This window comes from Bufo bufo, chromosome 1 (assembly GCF_905171765.1).
Source record: "Bufo bufo chromosome 1, aBufBuf1.1, whole genome shotgun sequence".
In the NCBI taxonomy this organism is placed as follows: Eukaryota; Metazoa; Chordata; class Amphibia; order Anura; family Bufonidae; genus Bufo; species Bufo bufo.
The window spans coordinates 185,565,776-185,584,610 of record NC_053389.1 but is presented as its reverse complement, the minus strand read 5'-3'; the positions used below and the strand labels follow the sequence as shown (position 1 = coordinate 185,584,610).

Genomic DNA, 18,835 nt, shown 5'->3' with positions numbered 1-18,835 from the left:
GCAAGGGGATGAGGTGAAAGACAGATGCCCATGGGCTGCAGGTGCCAACTCTGCACTTTCAGCAGGGGACCGGGTGGGAGACAATGTGAAGGAACTGGAGGCACTGTCAGCCATCCAATCTACTATTGCCTCTAATTGTTCTGGCCTCACCATTCGTACACTGGTATTCGGGCCTACAAAATGATGCTGAACGTCCTGCCGCCTATGTGCACCTGAGAAAGGCGTTTCATTTGGGCGTTTAGCTGGCACAGATCAACCACGTCCTCTTCCTGCAACAGGAGCTCCACCAGCACCACGACCAGGGCCACGTCCCTTATTTGATGCTCTCCTCAGGTCACCCACCGAACTAACAGACAGATCAACTATATTAATTTCCCTGTCACGTATGCAGTGTATCACAGAACAGCGGATGTAGACCCACTGTGCCACTGACTAGCAATACTCCAGAGGGGTGTGACTAAGCGACTACCCGAATTTCACTAGAGCCCCTGATGGTGAGGATAGGCTTGACCGCCGGTAGTTGCCAGAAGCTACTCTGGAGCTTAAACCAGTCAGTGACAGCTGGTCCAGGCAGACCAGGAGGTACCTGCGAAGGTACCGACAGTACAAACGTAGTAAGTCAGACAGGGTCATTTCCAGGAGGAACAAGACAGGAACCGGAGGATGATGCAGAGACGTAGTCAGGACGAGCAAAGAGTCAGGGCAGGTGGCACAGGAGTAAGGTCAGACAAACCGGGTCGGTAACAGGAGAGGCGATGCAAGCAGGCTGGGATAGAAGATAAACGAAGTCCAGGAACGAAGCACGAAGTCAGGAACACGAGTGGTAAGCAAGCTCTTTAGCACAAGATAAGGACCTTGACTCTAAGGCATCTGCGTAGAGGGCTGAGCTACTAAAGTACCTGCAGGAGAGCCAGGATAGGTTAACGAGATCACCTGACACAAGTCAGCCTCGCACAGGGAATGATGCATACTGCACAACCGAAGCGGAGTTCAAGCAGTGTTCAGGTAAATGGAAGTTTTGGAGCGGAATCTTCAAGGTAATACTAACCACACAGGCAGAGCCCAAAGCTGTAGCAGAGACCACGATCACAGATGAGCACGGTGCCCAGAACCGCGGCGGTAAGCAGGGGAACAGTGTCGCCCAGTTGACAGTGCAGGTGTACCTCACACAAAAATGGGAATATGTCACCCACCAAACTAACAGACGGATTGACTATATTAATTTCCCTGTCACATATGCAGTACACGTGTATCTCACACCAAAAATGGGTATATGTCACCCATCGAACTAACAGATGGATTAACTATTATATTTCTCTGTCCGGGGTGCAAAGGTGGTGTATTGCACCCACAAAAATTCATTTTAGGTCACCTACAAAACATATAGCCAGATTCCTAACACTCTCCCCTTGCTTCAGATGCCTGCTTCCTGTCCCTGCACTACTCAGAGCTGATGGGCGGTGCTACACGTGATCCAGCTTGTATAGAGGTTAGGTCACATGATGCACTGGCCAATCACAGCCATGCCATTACCAGGCATGGCTGTGATGGCTTCTAAGTGCCCACAGCTTAAAAGCTTGTTGATTGGCTGCACTGCAGCCTTTCAACAAGCTTTATTAAATGCCTGAACACCGAACTCGAACCCAAACTTTTTCAGAAAAGTTCGGGTCTGGGTACCCGAACTCGCAAAGTTCGGTACGGACCTGAACTTTACAGTTCGGATTCGCCCGACACTAGAAGCAGGGCTTGTGTCAAAATTGCCAACTTTTTGACAGTTACTAGTGCACCTCCGCTGATCAGCTGGCCGAAGAGAAGGTGAAGACAAGTGTATTGGAAGGAGCCTTTCCATTGAGGTAACTGTGCCCTGGCCGTAGAAATAATAGACGTATGCAATACTGTGTACCATTTCCTGTCATTAATAATAAAGTGAGTTGAAGTTTTTTCCAGTTAATTACTCCACTCTTCAAAGGTGCCAAGCAGGGTCGGATTGGCCTTAGATGCTACAGGGAAATTTCAAGCCCTTCTCATGGCCACTGGCTGGGTACATAACAATCTAATGCTCTCAGCACTAATGAATGCTAGGAGCATCAGATGCTAATGCAATTGGCCGGCAGCCGCTGCTCTGAATTTAACTGTATGGTGATCCTCAGGACAATGATACAGTCCACTGACTGTAGCTAGAAATGACTGGGCCCCACAGCAAATTTTTGAATGGGGCCCCCCTCTCCCAGTAATTTTTTCGCAACCCCTTCCTTTCATGCCGCCCCCATTCCTGTGGCTAGTAAAGATCGCTCTCTCAGACCAGGCCCGGCAGCGGTTCCATCCGTTTCCCACACTGTCTATACTGTCACTGTATATAATTTCATTGTGTAAGACTGTTGAGGGGGCCCGGACAAAATCTTTTAGTCCTCTTCCTCCTGGATGGGCCCCTTCTGGGTCAGGGCCCCAAAGCAGCCGCTTCCCCTGCTTCCCCTATAGTTACGCCCCTGGATACAGTTAGGCCCCTTGCAGACGAGCGTTCCTCCCGCAGCAAGTCCACATCGCAGCACCCGGCCTGACCTCCCAGCACTGACGGGATTCACATAGCATTATATTGATTTATGATGCTATGTAACCCTTACAGTTCTGGAATGCATTGGATAACACTGACATAATGCTGCCAGTGTTATCCAATACATTCCAGAACTGTAAGGCCTCTTTCACACGGGCGTGTCCGGATTAGGTCCGGATGCGTCCCAGTGCATTGCGGCAAACCCGCGCGAGTAGGAACGCAATTGCAGTCAGTTTTGACTGCGATTGCGTTCTGATGTTCAGTTTTTATCGTGCGGGTGCAATGTGTTTTGCACGCGCGTGATAAAAAACCGACTGTGGTACCCAGACCCAAACTTCTTTACAAAAGTTCAGGTTTGGGTTAGTTGTAGTGTAGATTGTATTATTTCCCTTTATAACATGGTTATAAGGGAAAATAATAGCATTCTGAATACAGAATGCATAGTACAATAGCGCTGGAGGGGTTAAAAAAAATTATAATAATAATTTAACTCACCTTAATCCACTTGTTCGCGCAGCCGGCATCTCTTCTGTCTTCATCTGTGAGCAATAGGACCTTTGATGACGTCACTGCGTTCATCACATGGTCCATCACATGATCCATCACCATGGTGATGGATCATGTGATGAGCGTAGTGACGTCATCAAAGGTCCTGTTGCTCACAGATAAAGATAGAAGAGAAGCCGGGCTGCGCGAACAAATGGATTAAGGTGAGTTATTTTATTTATTTTTTAACCCCTCCAGCCCTATTGTACTATGGATTCTGTATTCAGAATGCTATTATTTTCCCTTATAACCATGTTATAAGGGGAAATAATAATGATCGGGTCCCCATCCCGATCGTCACCTAGCAACCGTGCGTGAAAATCGCACCCGCACTTGCTTGCGGATGCTTCGATTTTCACGCTACTCCATTCATTTCTATGGGGCCTGCGTTACGTGAAAAACGCACAAAGAGGAGCATGCTGTGATTTGCACGCAACGCACAAGTGATGCGTGAAAATCACCGCTCGTGTGCACAGCCCCATAGAAATGAATGGGTCAGGATTCAGTGCGGGTGCAATGCGTTCAACTCACGCATCGCATCCGCGCGGAATACTCGCCCGTGTGAAAGGGGCATAAGGGTTACATAGCATCATAAATCAATATAATGCTATGTGAATCCCGTCAGTGCTGGGAGGTAAGGCTGGGTGCTGCGATGCGGGCTCGCTGCAGGAGGAGGCTCGTCTGCAATTGGCCTTAGGGTTGTAACCTTTCCCAACAAAAAATACCTGCCATGGGGTGTGGTTGCAGAGGTGTGACTTAACGCTGGTTGTTAAAGGGGTTGTTTCATCATAGACAATGGGGGTATATCGCTAGGATATGCCCCTATTGTCTTATAGGTGTGGGTCCCACCACTATATTGAGAACGGAACCCTGCAAGGTGGTGGCTGGAGGACTCCGGTCCGGCCACCACCAAGCCAGCTCCACCAAGTTGAATAAAAATATTGAACAATTCTTCACCTTATGCAACATTTCTGAAGCTGAGGAGGAAACGTTAAACTGCTGAATATGTTTGAGTTCAACTATTTCTTTCCAGGTGAAGACATCACTAAATGTTATTTGCATTTGTTCTAATGAACATTAAATGTGTTTAACATTTTAATACAAATTGGCATAACATCTCTGTATCAACAACATATTGATGCATATAAAAGAAATTTGGAATCTATTATTAGTGCCCCCCAGAATTACTAATGCCCCTATTAGTGCCCCCCCCCCCCCCCCCCAATATTAATAATGCCCTCTTTTCTGCTTGTGCAAAAAAACTAACAAAAAACAACTCACCTCCATTTGCTCGCACCTCAGTGAACACTAGCTGCTGACTGGAAGCTCAGGATAGGACCTGCACTCCAGTGTGATGACGTTTCGCAGGTCCTGCTGCTTCCAGTCAATGCTGTGAAACGTCATCATGCTGGAGTGCAGGTCCAGTCCGGATAACAATGAGACGAGCCGCGGGCCTGCGCTCCTCCCGTCCCCGGCTCTTCTGCTGCGCTCCTTTCCTATCACCTCCCATCTCCCCCGGTCTCCATTACCGGGCCCAGGAAAGCTGCCGGACTCTCACACAACACTCTACAGTCAGTGTGCCGGCCCCGAGTGACGGTTCCCGGGGGATGAGGGCCACATTACTCTAACTGGGGGTCACTAATGGGGGCATTATTCTTAATGGGTGTCACTAATGGGGGCATTACTCTTACTGGGGGGCACTAATAGGGGGCATTATTCATTTTGGGGCGCACTAATAGGGCCATTACTCTTACTGGGGCACACTAATGGAGGCATTACTATTACTGGGGGCGCTAATGGGGGCTTTAATATACCTGGGGAGCCACAGTATGACAGTGACTTCACACCGCGTGTTAAGCCCCCCCTTTGGGGTGTGGCTTAACTTGCCCGGTATTTTTTGTTGGGAAAGGTGGCAACCCTAGTGAGGTACCAGCCCGGTGGCAACCCTAGTGAGGTACCAGCCCGGTGGCAACCCTAGTGAGGTACCAGCCCGGTGGCAACCCTAGTGAGGTACCAGCCTGGTGGCAACCCTAGATACAGTCGAAAACTGTGGTGCCGGCTAGGGTTAGGGTAAGGTTCTGGGGAGGGGGTATGGGTTAGTGTTTAAAAACTTGCCATGGAGCCTAGTCATTTCTAGTTACGCCCCTGCATATTGCATTATAAATTTTGTGTGATAAATACATTGAATAAATCATACATTTGACACGTTTATTATTTACCTTTTTACCATAATTCAGAAACTGAAGGATTACGTCTAGGCTAAAGTATGCCCAGCAGCCTTTGCCACACAAGGAGACAGCCCTGTCACATTTCTGTCCCATAGGACACGACTGACTCTTTGACCCATGAATCTCTTTGCCTTGCACGTACACCACGCTCACTACATCTCCGCTGCAGTGAGTGGCAGCACTCTCAGCCAATCACTGCTCCCCACCGCTGCCTCAGTTTTCTAGAGCCCAGCTCCTCTCCACCAATCAGAGCGTGTTCTGAGGCCCGTCACTCATAGGCTAGTAAAACGTTATACGGAGGCGTGGGCCGTGCTGGCCCCGCCCCTCCTCGGCGTTACGTGGTAGAAGTACCCTGCCTGCTGTCAGCTGGAGCGCCTCTTGTCATTGCTGGGGGCAGGCAGCTTCTCAGGAGGTGGCACTGAAGGGCACCCTCATCTGTGGTCACTGCGCATCTCTGTAGGCACCGTGCAAGATGCCCCTGGCACGCAGCTTATCAGTCACTTCTCTGAACGGGCTGGATGATTGGGATGATGACCTGGACCTGGAGAACAGTGTGCTCTTCGAGGTGGCATGGGAAGTGGCAAATAAAGGTGAGTGGGTACATGTGAGCTGTGGACTGAATTGACTGTATATAGGAAGATATTGTGTTGCTGGGCAGTGAGACATCTCCTGTCTGATGCCACCGGGGTCTGACCCTAAGGAAAGCTGGTCCTACTGCAACATGTCAACAGCGTTCACCCTAGTCCTTCACCGAATGGCCAACCATTGGTTGAAAGAAATCCAAGCATGGTCACCCCCCCCCCCCCCCCCCCAAGCTTGGTAGGTAGATCCGGATGACCTTGGGGGGGTTGATGATGGGTCTTTGATTCCTTGATTTATTAGTAGCTGGGAAAGCCGCCCTGTCTTTAAGATGAATGGACAGAATGACCTGGGCTCTGGCATCATCCAGACCTCTGCAGTCAAGGAGATGTACATATGTGAAATCCATAGGCTACTCTGAGTATCCGTTTATAGTGAGCGGTCTTAGGGCTCATGCACAGGAACGTATTTTCTTTCCGTGTCTGTTTTTTTTTTTTTTTTTACGGCCTGTATACGGAACCATTTATTTCAATGGGTGCGCAAAAAAAAAAAACAGAAGGTACTCTATGTGCATTCTGTTTCCGTATGTCTGTATTTCCGTTCCGCAAAAAATAGAACATGTACTATTATTGTCTGCATTACGGACAAGGATAGTACTGTTCTGTTAGGGGCCAGCTGCTCAGTTCCGCAAAATATGGAATGCACCCGGACGTCATCCGTGTTTTTTGTGGACCGCGAAATACATACGGTCGTGTGAACAAGCCCATAGTTTGGCAGCAGCATCAGTTTTTGATGAGAGAAAGCCTGTAGATATGGAGAGTGGATCACACAGCTGATCCCAATCTAGTGGGATCTCCAATATGCAGTCCTGAGGGTTTCACAGACTATGGCTTGTTGGAAAGTAATATCCGCTATGGCTGCCAAAGATCTCCATGTTGCACCTGTATTAATATCCACATTACAGAGGTATCTCCTACCCCCCCCCCCCCCCCCCCCAGTCCTACAGAACCAAACTTGGCTGACCATATGATTCTGAGGTGATCTTAGTTCTGTTAATTAGAACCACGCAGGGTCCAGATCTCGCAGTAATGTATACACAGATACGCGGCTGTATTACAACCATCTGGAATCAGCTTGATTATTGATCTGGAAAGCTGCAGGAAATCCTAACTGTTCACTATGCTATCCTACTATCCTCATTTAGGTTCTGAGAGGGTTGTAAGACAAATTATACCTGCGGCCAAGGCTCCAGGGAATTCCCTACGTCCTGATGGATTAGCAGAAAGCACAGGTTGCTTCTATAGTGAGAAATTCCATTCAGGTATTCTGGAATTGCTACCTATGCAGTTTCCTCAGATTTGTTCTTGATTTGATTCGTTATGTATAAAAGGCAATACTTCCGCACCATACTAACAGAATTCTAATAATTCAAAAGTTTCTGCAACATCTTATCTCAGAATTCGCATTCTCCAGCAGTGCATCCCTAAACTCAGAAGGAAGATAAGGCCACTTTCACATGGGTGAGTATTCCGCGCGGATGCGATGTGTGAGTTGAACGCATTGCACCCGCACACTGAATCCTGACCCATTCATTTCTATGGGGCTGTGCACATGAGCGGTGATTTTCACGCATCACTTGTGCGTTGCGTGAAGATCGCAGCATGCTCCTCTTTGTGCGTTTTTCACGTAACGCAGGCCCCATAGAAATAAATGGGGTTGCGTGAAAATCGCAAGCATCCGCAAGCGGATGCGGTGCGATTTTCACGCACGGTTGCTAGGAGACGATCGGGATGGAGACCCGATCATTATTTTCCCTTATAACATGGTTATAAGGGAAAATAATAGCATTCTGAATACTTAATGCATTGTAAAATAGCGCTGGAGGGGTTAAAAATAAATAAATAATAACTTAACTCGCCTTAATCCGCTTGACGTCACTTCGGTCATCACATGGTCCATCACATGATCCATCACCATGGTAAAAGATCATGTGACGGACCATGTGATGACCGGAGTGACATCACCACAGGTCCTTTTCCTGCACACAGCTAAGATGAAGACAGAAGAGATGCCGGCTGCGCGATCAAGTGGATTAAGGTGAGTTAAATAATTTTTTAATAATTTTTTTTTTTAACCCCTCCAGCGCTATTTTACTATGCATTCTGTATTCAGAATGCTATCATTTTCACTTATAACTATGTTATAAGGGAAAATAATGCAATCTACAGAACACCGATCCCAAGCCTGAACTTCTGTGAAGAAGTTTGGGTTTGGGTACCAAAAATGCGCGATTTTTCTCACGCGAGTGCAAAACGCATTACAATATTTTGCACTCGCGTGGAAAAATCGCACATGTTCCCGCAACGCACCCGCACCTTTTCCCGCAACGCCCGTGTGAAAGAGGCCTAACTCTTTGTTATATGTCCAACTCTGATAAGGGAGTGAGGGAACTGCTACCTTGGCCTTGCAGCTAGGAACATTTGATCTATATACGCAGAAACTCCCTATAGCCTTCCATCTGGCTCACTAATCTTCCACATCTGCACAAGATGGAGGACATGTTTATACAAAATGGATTCTCATCCCTCACACCGCATAGGCTTGCCTATATTTTGGACGTGCCTCGATTGTCAGTATTTTTCCGATTCTCTGCGGCATGCAAATATCCAGCTTCATTTAGGATGCCGAATAATAAACCTTAGGATCAAAAGTATTTGCTATACAAATACTGTATGTGATAGAGAAGCCGTTGTCTATTTCTCATTAGCGCCAGGACATATTGGGACCATAACCACTGTGGATATGTCAGCGGCCGTTTGCTTCTTGTCCACAAGTTCCTAGGAAGTTCACTGTGAGAATGTGTGCGCCTTGATGCAGTGCCAGCTTTTACAGCAAACACTGAGCATAAATGCTGGGCCTGACACATGCCATTGTACGGTTCTTGGCAGAGAACTGGCATTGTAAGCAGGGCAGGATGTAGCATGTTGTGAAGCAGAGGAGTAGGTGTGTTCTGCTCGTGGTAGGTACATGTCCTGAGCATGCACAGCCCCCATGTCAGGGATTGTCACCTTCTCCTTAGGTATACTGACAGCCTTTTCATACCCGTGGTGTGATCTACCAGGAGGACATCCTGACAAGCCTTGAGTTTTGCTCTATTATTAAAGGTTTTTTTTCATGGAGGCGATATCTTATTGATTTGAAGCTTCGGGGTTAGAGAACTGGATCTGGGGAAGCTGTTGTCTATACATTTTTCAAACAATATAGAGTTACATGCAGGCCATTCAAACCAGTGGCTACCAAGGTAATACTTGAATATCCCCTGGCTGTCACTGCTGTGGAATTAGACCCTTGTATTCTGAAAATGGGTAGGGGGCTGGGAAGTAATGTGACCTTGTCAGGCCATATATTGTAGACAGTCCCCTTCACCCCACCCCCAAGAGAGAAGAAAAAGTGCTCTGTGCCGCTATCTAGTGCCAACCTCCTTAGCAACATACTTTACCTATCAGTCCCTGGTTATAGTAATCATTCCATTGCGAGACCCACTGCCATAGTCACCAGAGATTTCCAAATCCATATAATATATAATATATAATATATATATATATATATATATATATATATATATATATAATGACACCGCAGCACATCCGTTGGTGAAGAAAAAAAGTGTGAACCTTTATTCACCCTTGCGACGTTTCAGTCCACTTGCTGGGACTTTTTTCAAAAAGTCTCAATTCACAAGAGCACAGTCGGCACTCCGCTTAACTGGTGCGCGTGTCCAGGGTCGGCGTCCCGCTTACATATACAAAGAGAAGACCGTCACTTGCAGGATGGATGCAATTCTATTTATTGCCACATCAGAAGAAAAGTGACGCGTTTCGACTCTACAATCGAGTCTTTCTCCAACCTTGGTCGGCGGAGTGCCGACTGTGCTCTTGTGAATTGAGATTTTTTTATTTTTTTTTTTCCCCATCTGTAAAAAGAAACGGATCTCAGGTGGAAATGCCTCCAACAGATGCTAAATGTACATAACGGATGCAACAGAATCATATTTTTTTTTTTTCTTCCTGTTTTTCTGTTCTTCTTCAGAACTTGGTCAGGGGCTCCCAGAACCTACATTAAAGGAGTTATCTGAGACAAAAAAATGTCCCCTATATGCCCTAGCCCCTCGCACTGAATCTACTTACCTGGTTCCCCGCTCCCTGTGTCGCTCCTGGTCCCCGCCCCCGCGATGCTAGGGAGGCTTGTGCCTGTTGCTGCCTGCCACTGGCTGCCCCCCCAACACCAGATGTTTTCATCTGCGCATGGGGAGAAGGTGCAGGGACCAGGAGCGGCGCGGGGACCAGGTAAGTAGATTCAGTGTGAGGGGCCCGGGCATATGGAGGACATTTTATAGTCTCGGATAACCCCTTTTAAATTGTCTCACTTTTAGAGCAGGGATGGCGTACTGGAATATCTTCTATGAGCACTCACAAGCCAGTCAAGAAATCTCAACCAAACCTTGGGGCTGGCTGAGAATTTTCCTAGTCCCTCTCAGAGTGTTTTTTTTTATTTTATTTTTTAGGGAAGAGGTTTATCAGGAGGGGAACATTTTTTTTTCTGTTATGGTAAAGATGTTGGAAATGATTGTCAAGGGACTATACTAGATGGAACATTATCCAGTCTGATTGATCTTGTAACAAACGTCCATGTTCTCCATGAGACCTGATGATGCCTCGTCAACTGAACTCAATGGAAGACTCAATATCTTAATTAGATTTTTGCATTAATATACAATAGTTTCACCTACCTACATTAAAACCAGCCATGAATGTCTGTTGAATATGGAAAGATCTGCTATGCTTCAGATCCTTGTTTCCTGGAGTTGAACGGTAGTCGAGCATGCACACTGCCGCTCATGAGAACTATATAAAACTGACAGATGATTACGGAACTTGCAATCTCCAGCAGTTCCGTAAAATATTGAGGATGTGCACTACAGCACCATTCATGTGGAGAGACATGGTTCCACGGTAATCAGAGGGGTTTCCAACAGTGGGATCCCTAGCTATCAGACAGTTATCGAATAATTTATCATAACTGGACAACCAGGCAACCTGGAGAAGGGAATAAGATGAACAAAACATGATGTTCCAGCCTCCTTCCTGCAAGGTGAGCAGCAGAAAGCAGAAGATGAGTCCTCAAAAATGTCTCCCTTGTTAATGTAGCCAATATTGTACATGATCCAAATGTTTCCTCTATTCCGAGCAGCGACTTCCCCGCGATAGCTTTCCTCCGCGAAGAAGGAACTTGGGTTCTAATTACATTGATTGCGAGACTTTCCAGACCATTCTCCATTACAGATTGAGGTCTTCGTAATCTATTTCCATCATTTGCTAGTTTGAAGATGGAAAATGCGGCATGCTCAGTTGTGATTGATCCACTGGTATTATGATAGGAAATTGGGAAACTTCCAGTGAATAAAAATGGTGATCATAGATAAAAATAAAAAAAGTGGGGCAGATTTACTAATCCAATTAGATCTGAACCACATTTATCAGAAGAGCTCAGACTGGATAATAAGTGTGGTGCAGGGATAGACATTTTATATCAGAATTGTGGGCAAATTTTGGTGCAAAATGCCGCATTTTAGGCCACACACCGTTTAACCACAAAGCATCACCTCTTCCTACTAAGCCCCCCTCCCCCCCTCCTTTCGGGGAAGTTGGAAAAAAGTGTAGAAACCCTCTCAGGCTAGTGGTGTCAGATTGCATCAAAGTTGCACCAACTTGCAACCCTTTTTAGACGGCTTGTAGGCACAGACACATTAGTAAGTTGTGGCCTGTGTGTGTAGTTTCTATTTTTGTTTCAGTTTCTCCTTTGTGGTCCTTGATACCATATGTTGTAAACTAGGTTTGCCGTGTTGTACTTTTATTCTTGTCGTCACCCTATTGGAATCTGAAATATATGGTCCATTTGGCTTGTCAGTGATGGCATACTGTAGTATTAATTGTATTTAGAGTGGAAAGAATGCATGAATCGGCTCTCCATTGTACAAACCAGTAAGAGATTACCAGTCACATATTGGGACCATGGAAATGTTGCTTGCTATGGAGGTAGTAAAATCTGGCATGGCAGGCTTCTTATGTTCTTCGTTACGTGTACCCCAGATGTGACATTGTTGAAAATTTGATGTTTGCAAGAACATGGCCAGTAATGGAAGAATACAGATGAAATTGGCCATTTGGATGGCACTGGTAAGGACCTTTGAACTTTCAGCTCTCACTCTTCATTATTAAATAAACAGGTTATAGGCATAGACTTTTTTTTTCCCTAAGTACAGTTGCAAGAAAAAGTATGTGAACCCTTTGGAGTTATATGGCTTTCTGCACAAATTGGTCATAAAATGTGATCTGATCTTCATCTAAGTCACAACAATAGACAATCACAGTCTGCTTAAACTAATAACACAAAGAATTAAATGTTACCATGTTTTTATTGAACACACCATGTAAACATTCACAGTGCAGGTGGAAAAAGTATGTGAACCCTTGGATTTAATAACTGGTTGAACCTCCTTTGGCAGCAATAACTTCAACCAAACGTTTCCTGTAGTTGGAGATCAGACGTGCACAACGGTCAGGAGTAATTCTTGACCATTCCTCTTTAAAGAACTGTTTCAGTTCAGCAATATTCTTGGGATGTCTGGTGTGAATTGCTTTCTTGAGGTCATGCCACAGCATTTTAATCGGGTTGAGGTCAGGACTCTGACTGGGCCACTCCAGAAGGCGTATTTTCTTCTGTTTAAGCCATTCTGTTGTTGATTTACTTCTATGCTTTGGGTCGTTGTCCTGTTGCAACACCCATCTTCTGTTGAGCTTCAGCTTGTGGACTGATGACCTTAAGTTCTCCTGCAAAATGTCTTGATAAACTTGGGAATTCATTTTTCCTTCGATGATAGCAATCCGTCCAGGCTCTGACGCAGCAAAGCAGCCCCAAACCATGATGCCCCCACCATTATACTTCACAGTTGGGATGAGGTTTTGATGTGTGTGCTGTGCCTCTTTTTCTCCACACATAGAGTTGTGCGTTTCTTCCAAACAACTCAGCTTTGGTTTCATCTGTCCACAGAATATTTTGCCAGTACTGCTGTGGAACATCCAGGTGCTCTTGTGCAAACTGTAAACTTGCAGCAATGTTTTTTTTTGGACAGCAGTGGCTTCCTCTGTGGTATCCTCCCATGAAATCCATTCTTGCTTAGTGTTTTACGTATCGTAGATTCGCTAACAGGGATGTTATCATATGCCAGAGACTTTTGTAAGTCTTTAGCTGACACTCTAGGATTCTTCTTCACCTCATTGAGCAGTCTGCGCTCTGCTCTTGCAGTCATCTTTAGTGGACGGCCACTCCTAGGGAGAGTAGCAGCAGTGCTGAACTTTCTCCATTTATAGACAATTTGTCTTACCATGGACTGATGAACAGCAAGGCTTTTGGAGATACTTTTATAACCCTTTCCAGCTTTATGCAAGTCAACAATTCTTAATCGTAGGTCTTCTGAGAGCTCTTTTGTGCGAGGCATCATTCACATCAGGCAATGCTTCTTGTGAAAAGCAAACCCAGAACTGGTGTGTGTTTTATTTTTTTTATAGGACATTTTTTTGAAGATCAGATCACATTTTATGACTAATTTGTGCAGAAATCCATATTAATAATAATAATAATATTATTTTATGCACTTATATAGCGCTACTATATTCCGCAGCACTTTACAGACATCAGCATCCAACTGTCCCCAATGTGGCTCAATCTAAGGTCCCTATCAGTATGTATTTTGGAGTGTGGGAGGAAACCGGAGTACCCAGAGGAAACCCACGCAAACACAGGGAGAACATACAAACTCCATGCAGATGTTGCCCTTCGTCAGATTTGAACCTAGGACCCCAGCGCTTCAAGGCACCAGTGCTAACCACTGAGCCACCATGCTTCCCATGTAATTCCAAAGGGTTCACATACTTTTTCTTGCAACTGTATATAGCCTTCATTTTCTAAAATCACATTCAGCACGCTCTGTTGCAGTTGTGGTTTTGTGCACATAGGCACGTGCTATGACAGATTTATATACATTATATTAGCCAGAGTAGAAGGTCTTTGCAAAGATTCCTGCTCTGGAGGGATCTGTTCCACCATGAGCTATGTAGTCAACCTTTCTTATTGAAATATGTGTCCACCAGCAGCTTCCCCAAGATTCAAGTTGACCTCTGGGGACTGCTTCTTTTTGAAGAAGGCATTCATGGAATTAATATACATTATCTGGGCCTTATAAGCTGAATCTTGACTGTGGACAATTTTCATACATAGTTGGATTTTTGATGATCTTGATTTACGGTGTAGCATTTTTGGTCGAGAAGTGATGTATGATGAACTAAAGAAGATAAAGGAGTTGTGTGAAATGTGAAAAATATGTGCTTCCTCTTTGCAGTGCCACTCCTGTCCACCTCCTTCCCATTGCAGTGAATCTCAATTTGTGCAGAGTCATTACAAGGACCCGTTATTGGTCATACTGAAATATGGTCCCATTTATAGCTAGTGAAACCTGTGTAACCATTGATCACACTCGAACCTGTAGGATATAGGCTGTTGCTAGGCCAGAGAGTTCGGCCTCTTTCACATGTACTTGTCAGTCATGTTGTTCATGACAAGAGGGTCAGCGTTTCATCTGTGAAGGGTCTGTTGGTCCATGTATCAGTTTTTTTGCTCTCCATGTGTCATGCATTTGACTTGTGCGTTGCTAGGCTGAAAAAGGGATTTCCATAGCATCTCTTACCAATGGTCAGTGAAAACCACTGACCATTTAGATGGCAGCCGTGTCCTGTCGGCTTCGGGTACGTGTAATGTCGACTTGTCTCCAAAGCAAAAATGTGTGAATGAACACATTAAAATCAACTGCTAGATGTGCTGTCCATGGTGAACATGGACATCACAGAACACTTCTGTTATTCATTGATGTGTGAAAAAGACCTTAGTGATGATGAGGTTGTTAGAAATCTATCAGATCAGATAGACTAATGACTGTTCAGGACACAGAAGGTAGGGCAGGAAAAGATATGAAAAAGTAGACCTACCTTATCTGATGTCACTGCGCCAACTGGCCGCACTGCTAGCAACTCATGACTCCATCATGACAGCATTGCTGCCTGTCCTCAGGGTAGATGTGTAATGGTAAATTAGCAAATGTTTCAAACTACAGTAGAGTTTTGAGAAAAATCTGAAATCTAGGTTTCCTTTGTACTCGGTCTTGCACATGTAGTGAGCCTTTTTGTACAGCTAAATGCGTGTGATCTGACCCTGGGAAATCCTAATGACAGCCATACTCCCAAGATAGCTGGAGTGTCTCTGGATAATATACAGGTACGGGGAAGTCTCCTCTAGCCTTAAAGGGGTTGTCTGGCCTAGGAGCCAACGACCCCAATGCTCCTAACTTGTGCCCCATTAAAAAAAATAATAATAATAAATAAATAAACCACTGGCTCACTGTGCCCAGCTGCTGTCCCATTCCTGAGCACTTACTGTCCCGAAACAACCCCATGTGATAGCGGAGGGACCATGGCAGTGGAGTAATATGCAGCTAATTTCTTAAGAGGCTTTCTAAAAATTTGGTGCATCTTTGGGCCATCCATGTGCCAAGAACTGGAATCTGTGTGATAGCTTAGATTTCCTCTTTGGGATTCTCGGACCTTCTCTGATGGATATTGATGACCTATACACAGGATAAGTCATCAATATCAAAAATCTGGAATACCCCTTAAGGCTAGCCTTACACCTTAGATCTATGTTGGTACAACCAGCCAGTGTTGGCAGGACTAGTCAACCATCTGATGTGTGGGCGGACCTCGGGTTGACCTTGTCCCCTGATGGTGCTTTTGGGGGAGATAAGGATTAAGATGTTTGATTTCAGAATGCCCAGTCCTTTTTTTTTATTTTATTTTTTTTATTTTTTTGGGAGAGATGTCTCCACCAGACGAGTCTCACTCAGGTATTCCTCCTGACACCCCCATGCACCATTTTCTCAGCTATCAACTGAATGAGCACTCGGCCAACAACTATTTATGGCCAGCCTTAGGATTTATGCAGCAATTACTCTATATACAGGAGGAATCGATAAGAATACTTGAACCACAAATGGTGTCTGCGTAAGAAGGTTTGAGATTGAAGGTCATAATGCTGTGATCTATATACAGATGCTAAGTCTTTAATTGGCATGGAGATGTATATGGAGACTGTAAATTTCAGGCTTCATTTTGCATAGGAATTGCTGATTTGTACTGTGTTCATTGAGCGGCAATGAGGCGTGCAGTGTTGTATATACAGCACACACAAATGTATGGTCTGTTTCTTTCATGGAAAGTGATCCAGACAACCAGCAGCATGAACGTGACAGGCAGACATGTGTAATCTGTGACCAAGGAAGTCAATGCAAAATGTGGGCTTCTTGTAAAAGGGTTTCATCAGATCCATGGAAGAGGCTATGCATAGGAGCTCTTAGCAAGCCCTGCCTCTGATGCCACCAGATGTAAGGCAGCTATCCTATCCTATAAGTCAATGTTCAATCTTTTACGCAGGTCTTGAGACGTGACTTGGATAATAATTAAGCCAACACCTCATCTGCAGACAGCTGTTTTGGGGGTGATTGCCCCTGATCAGTGCAGAGCAGAGAGTAGTGGATTAAATGGATGAGAGGTAGGTATGTCCCGATACCGATACCAGTATCGGTATCTGGGCCAATACCGGACATTTGCACGAGTACTTGTACTCGTGCGAATGTCGCCGATACCTCATGGCCCAGATCAGCGATGGTGGCGGCGTGTCCCATCTTCTTCCGGGCGGCGGTGGCGCTGCTCCCAGCTGATCGGCGTGTGGGCGGGACTTCTTTGCGGCGGTGTTTCAAGTTCCATGCGGTTTCATGTCAACTACGCACAGACCTGGGGATGGCAGCGGATATTATCCACCTAGGGACGTGCTGGCTCGGTAGCGGCAGGAGGAGGCCGCCTCTGGCTGAGGTTTTGGATATTATCTCAGGGGACTGCAAGAAGCTGGGCCGGAGGTGGAGAGATGGCAGGAGCTGCCGGAGCCCAGGTACTGCAGTCCGTTATGTCTGCCAGCCGCATCTGATTCTGAGAAAGCTGAGTGACAGCCAATATGGCTACCTCTCATAAGCGGAGCCATCCAGAGCAGAAGTGGGAGGAGCTGGCATTGAGAACTTCAGGGAAAGTGGGTGACAACCCCTGTGACTGCTGTGATGATGGCTGCTGTGGTTGTCACCAAGGATCTACCAGACTGGGAGCACTCCTACAGTCTGTGACTACTCAGTCGCCTTCATTATGCTGGCGCCGGAACTGCCTGCCGGATCCGTCAAAACGCATACCAACTGATGGCATTTGTCAGACGGATCAGGATCCTGATCCGTCTTACAAATGCATTGAAATGCCGGATCCGCCTTTCCGGTGTCACCCGGAAAAACGGATCTGTCATTTATTTTTTTTTCACTTTTTTTTTTTTTTTTGCGGTCTGACCACAATGCCGGATTTGTTTTGCCGGAACACTGGCACTGGGAGGAAGTTGAAGCCACTTCCCCCCCCCCCCCCCCCCCCCCCCCAGTACTCTGGTTCATATGCATAGGAAGGATTGCAGCAGGCCAGGTAGGTGTGGTGCATGAAATGGAGGAGAAATTCTGTTGATTTCTCTCCATTTCACGTTACACTAGACAAACAGTGAATAATAAAATAAGGTGGGGGGGGGGGGGGGAGCATATAATAGTGATCCCCAACCAGTGTGCCTCGAGCTGTTGCAAAACTACACCTCCCAGCATGCCTGCACAGCCAAAGGCTGTCCGGGCATCCTGGGAGTTGTAGTTTTGCAACACCTGAAAGCATGCTGGTTGGGAAACACTGCATGTGCCCATTCTCTCCCTTCATATGCCCATTCTCTCCCTTCATATGCCCATTTATTAATTTATTAACCCTTGTACAAAGGAAAAGTAAAGCAGTTGTCCATAGCAACCAAATTCCAGCTTTTAAATTTTTTCATTGCTATCAGCAACTGCGCCACTATTTCTTTGTACAAGGTTTGATAAATCTCCCCTATGACTAAATTAAGTTAGAATTTGCTGTAAAAACATTACCACACCATAATTGGTATCGGTGAGTACTTAAATAAAAGTATCGGTACTCGGTCTTAAAAAAGTGGTATCGGGACATCCCTAGTGAGAGGCCTAGGTCAGGATTCAGGGGAAACAATATCTCCTTATGGAGAGCGCCTTAATCAGCGTAAGGAGTCTTATAGGCCATGCATGCTCCTCTGGAATTCCCGCCCCCGCCGATCACAAGAACATGGGTCTGTGCTCCTTGCTTGAACAGAGTGGCAGACATGCATGCGTGTCGACTACTCCATTTAACTGTAATGTACTGCCGGATATAGCAAAGCTGAGTGGAGTGGCAGTGCACAGCGTGACCGCTGCTGCATTCAAACTTTAGAACATGGGCTTCTTATTCTTGTGATCGGCAGGGGGCCTAGTGGTCAGATCCCCGCCAGTTAGACACTTATGCTTTGGTTAAGTTGTCTCAGTGAGAAAATCCCTTTAAGTCTACATTCACGTGACCATGTCATGGCCATGTCATTTTGCCGGCTGCAAACTGCGGATCCGCAAAACACAGACTGCTATGTGCACCCTGTGTTGTGGAGCAGGCCCAATGACTTTAATGGGTCCAAGATCACCAAGGTAGGGCCAAAGATAAGTCATGTCCTATATTTTGCAGAGCAGAGGCATGGAACTGGAAGGACATGGAAGGCTTCTGTGAAGTCGGTGGGTCCACACCATGATCTGAGGATGGCAGTCCACCAAACGGACACGGAACACGTGAATGCGGCACAGCTCTGTTCAGTGTGATCTACCATT

At 45.9% G+C, this 18,835-nt stretch overlaps 1 protein-coding gene across 1 annotated transcript in view; it reads left to right on the top strand.

The window, feature by feature from the left end:
- The first annotated feature begins 5,645 nt into the window (after window positions 1-5,645).
- GYS1 (glycogen synthase 1) overlaps window positions 5,646-18,835 on the top strand; it is a 49,399-nt gene continuing 36,209 nt past the window's right edge. The window contains exon 1 of the mRNA XM_040433300.1: window positions 5,646-5,915. Within this exon, the coding sequence (XP_040289234.1) occupies window positions 5,798-5,915 (118 nt within the window). The 5' untranslated portion in view covers window positions 5,646-5,797. The remainder of the gene's footprint in view (window positions 5,916-18,835) is intronic.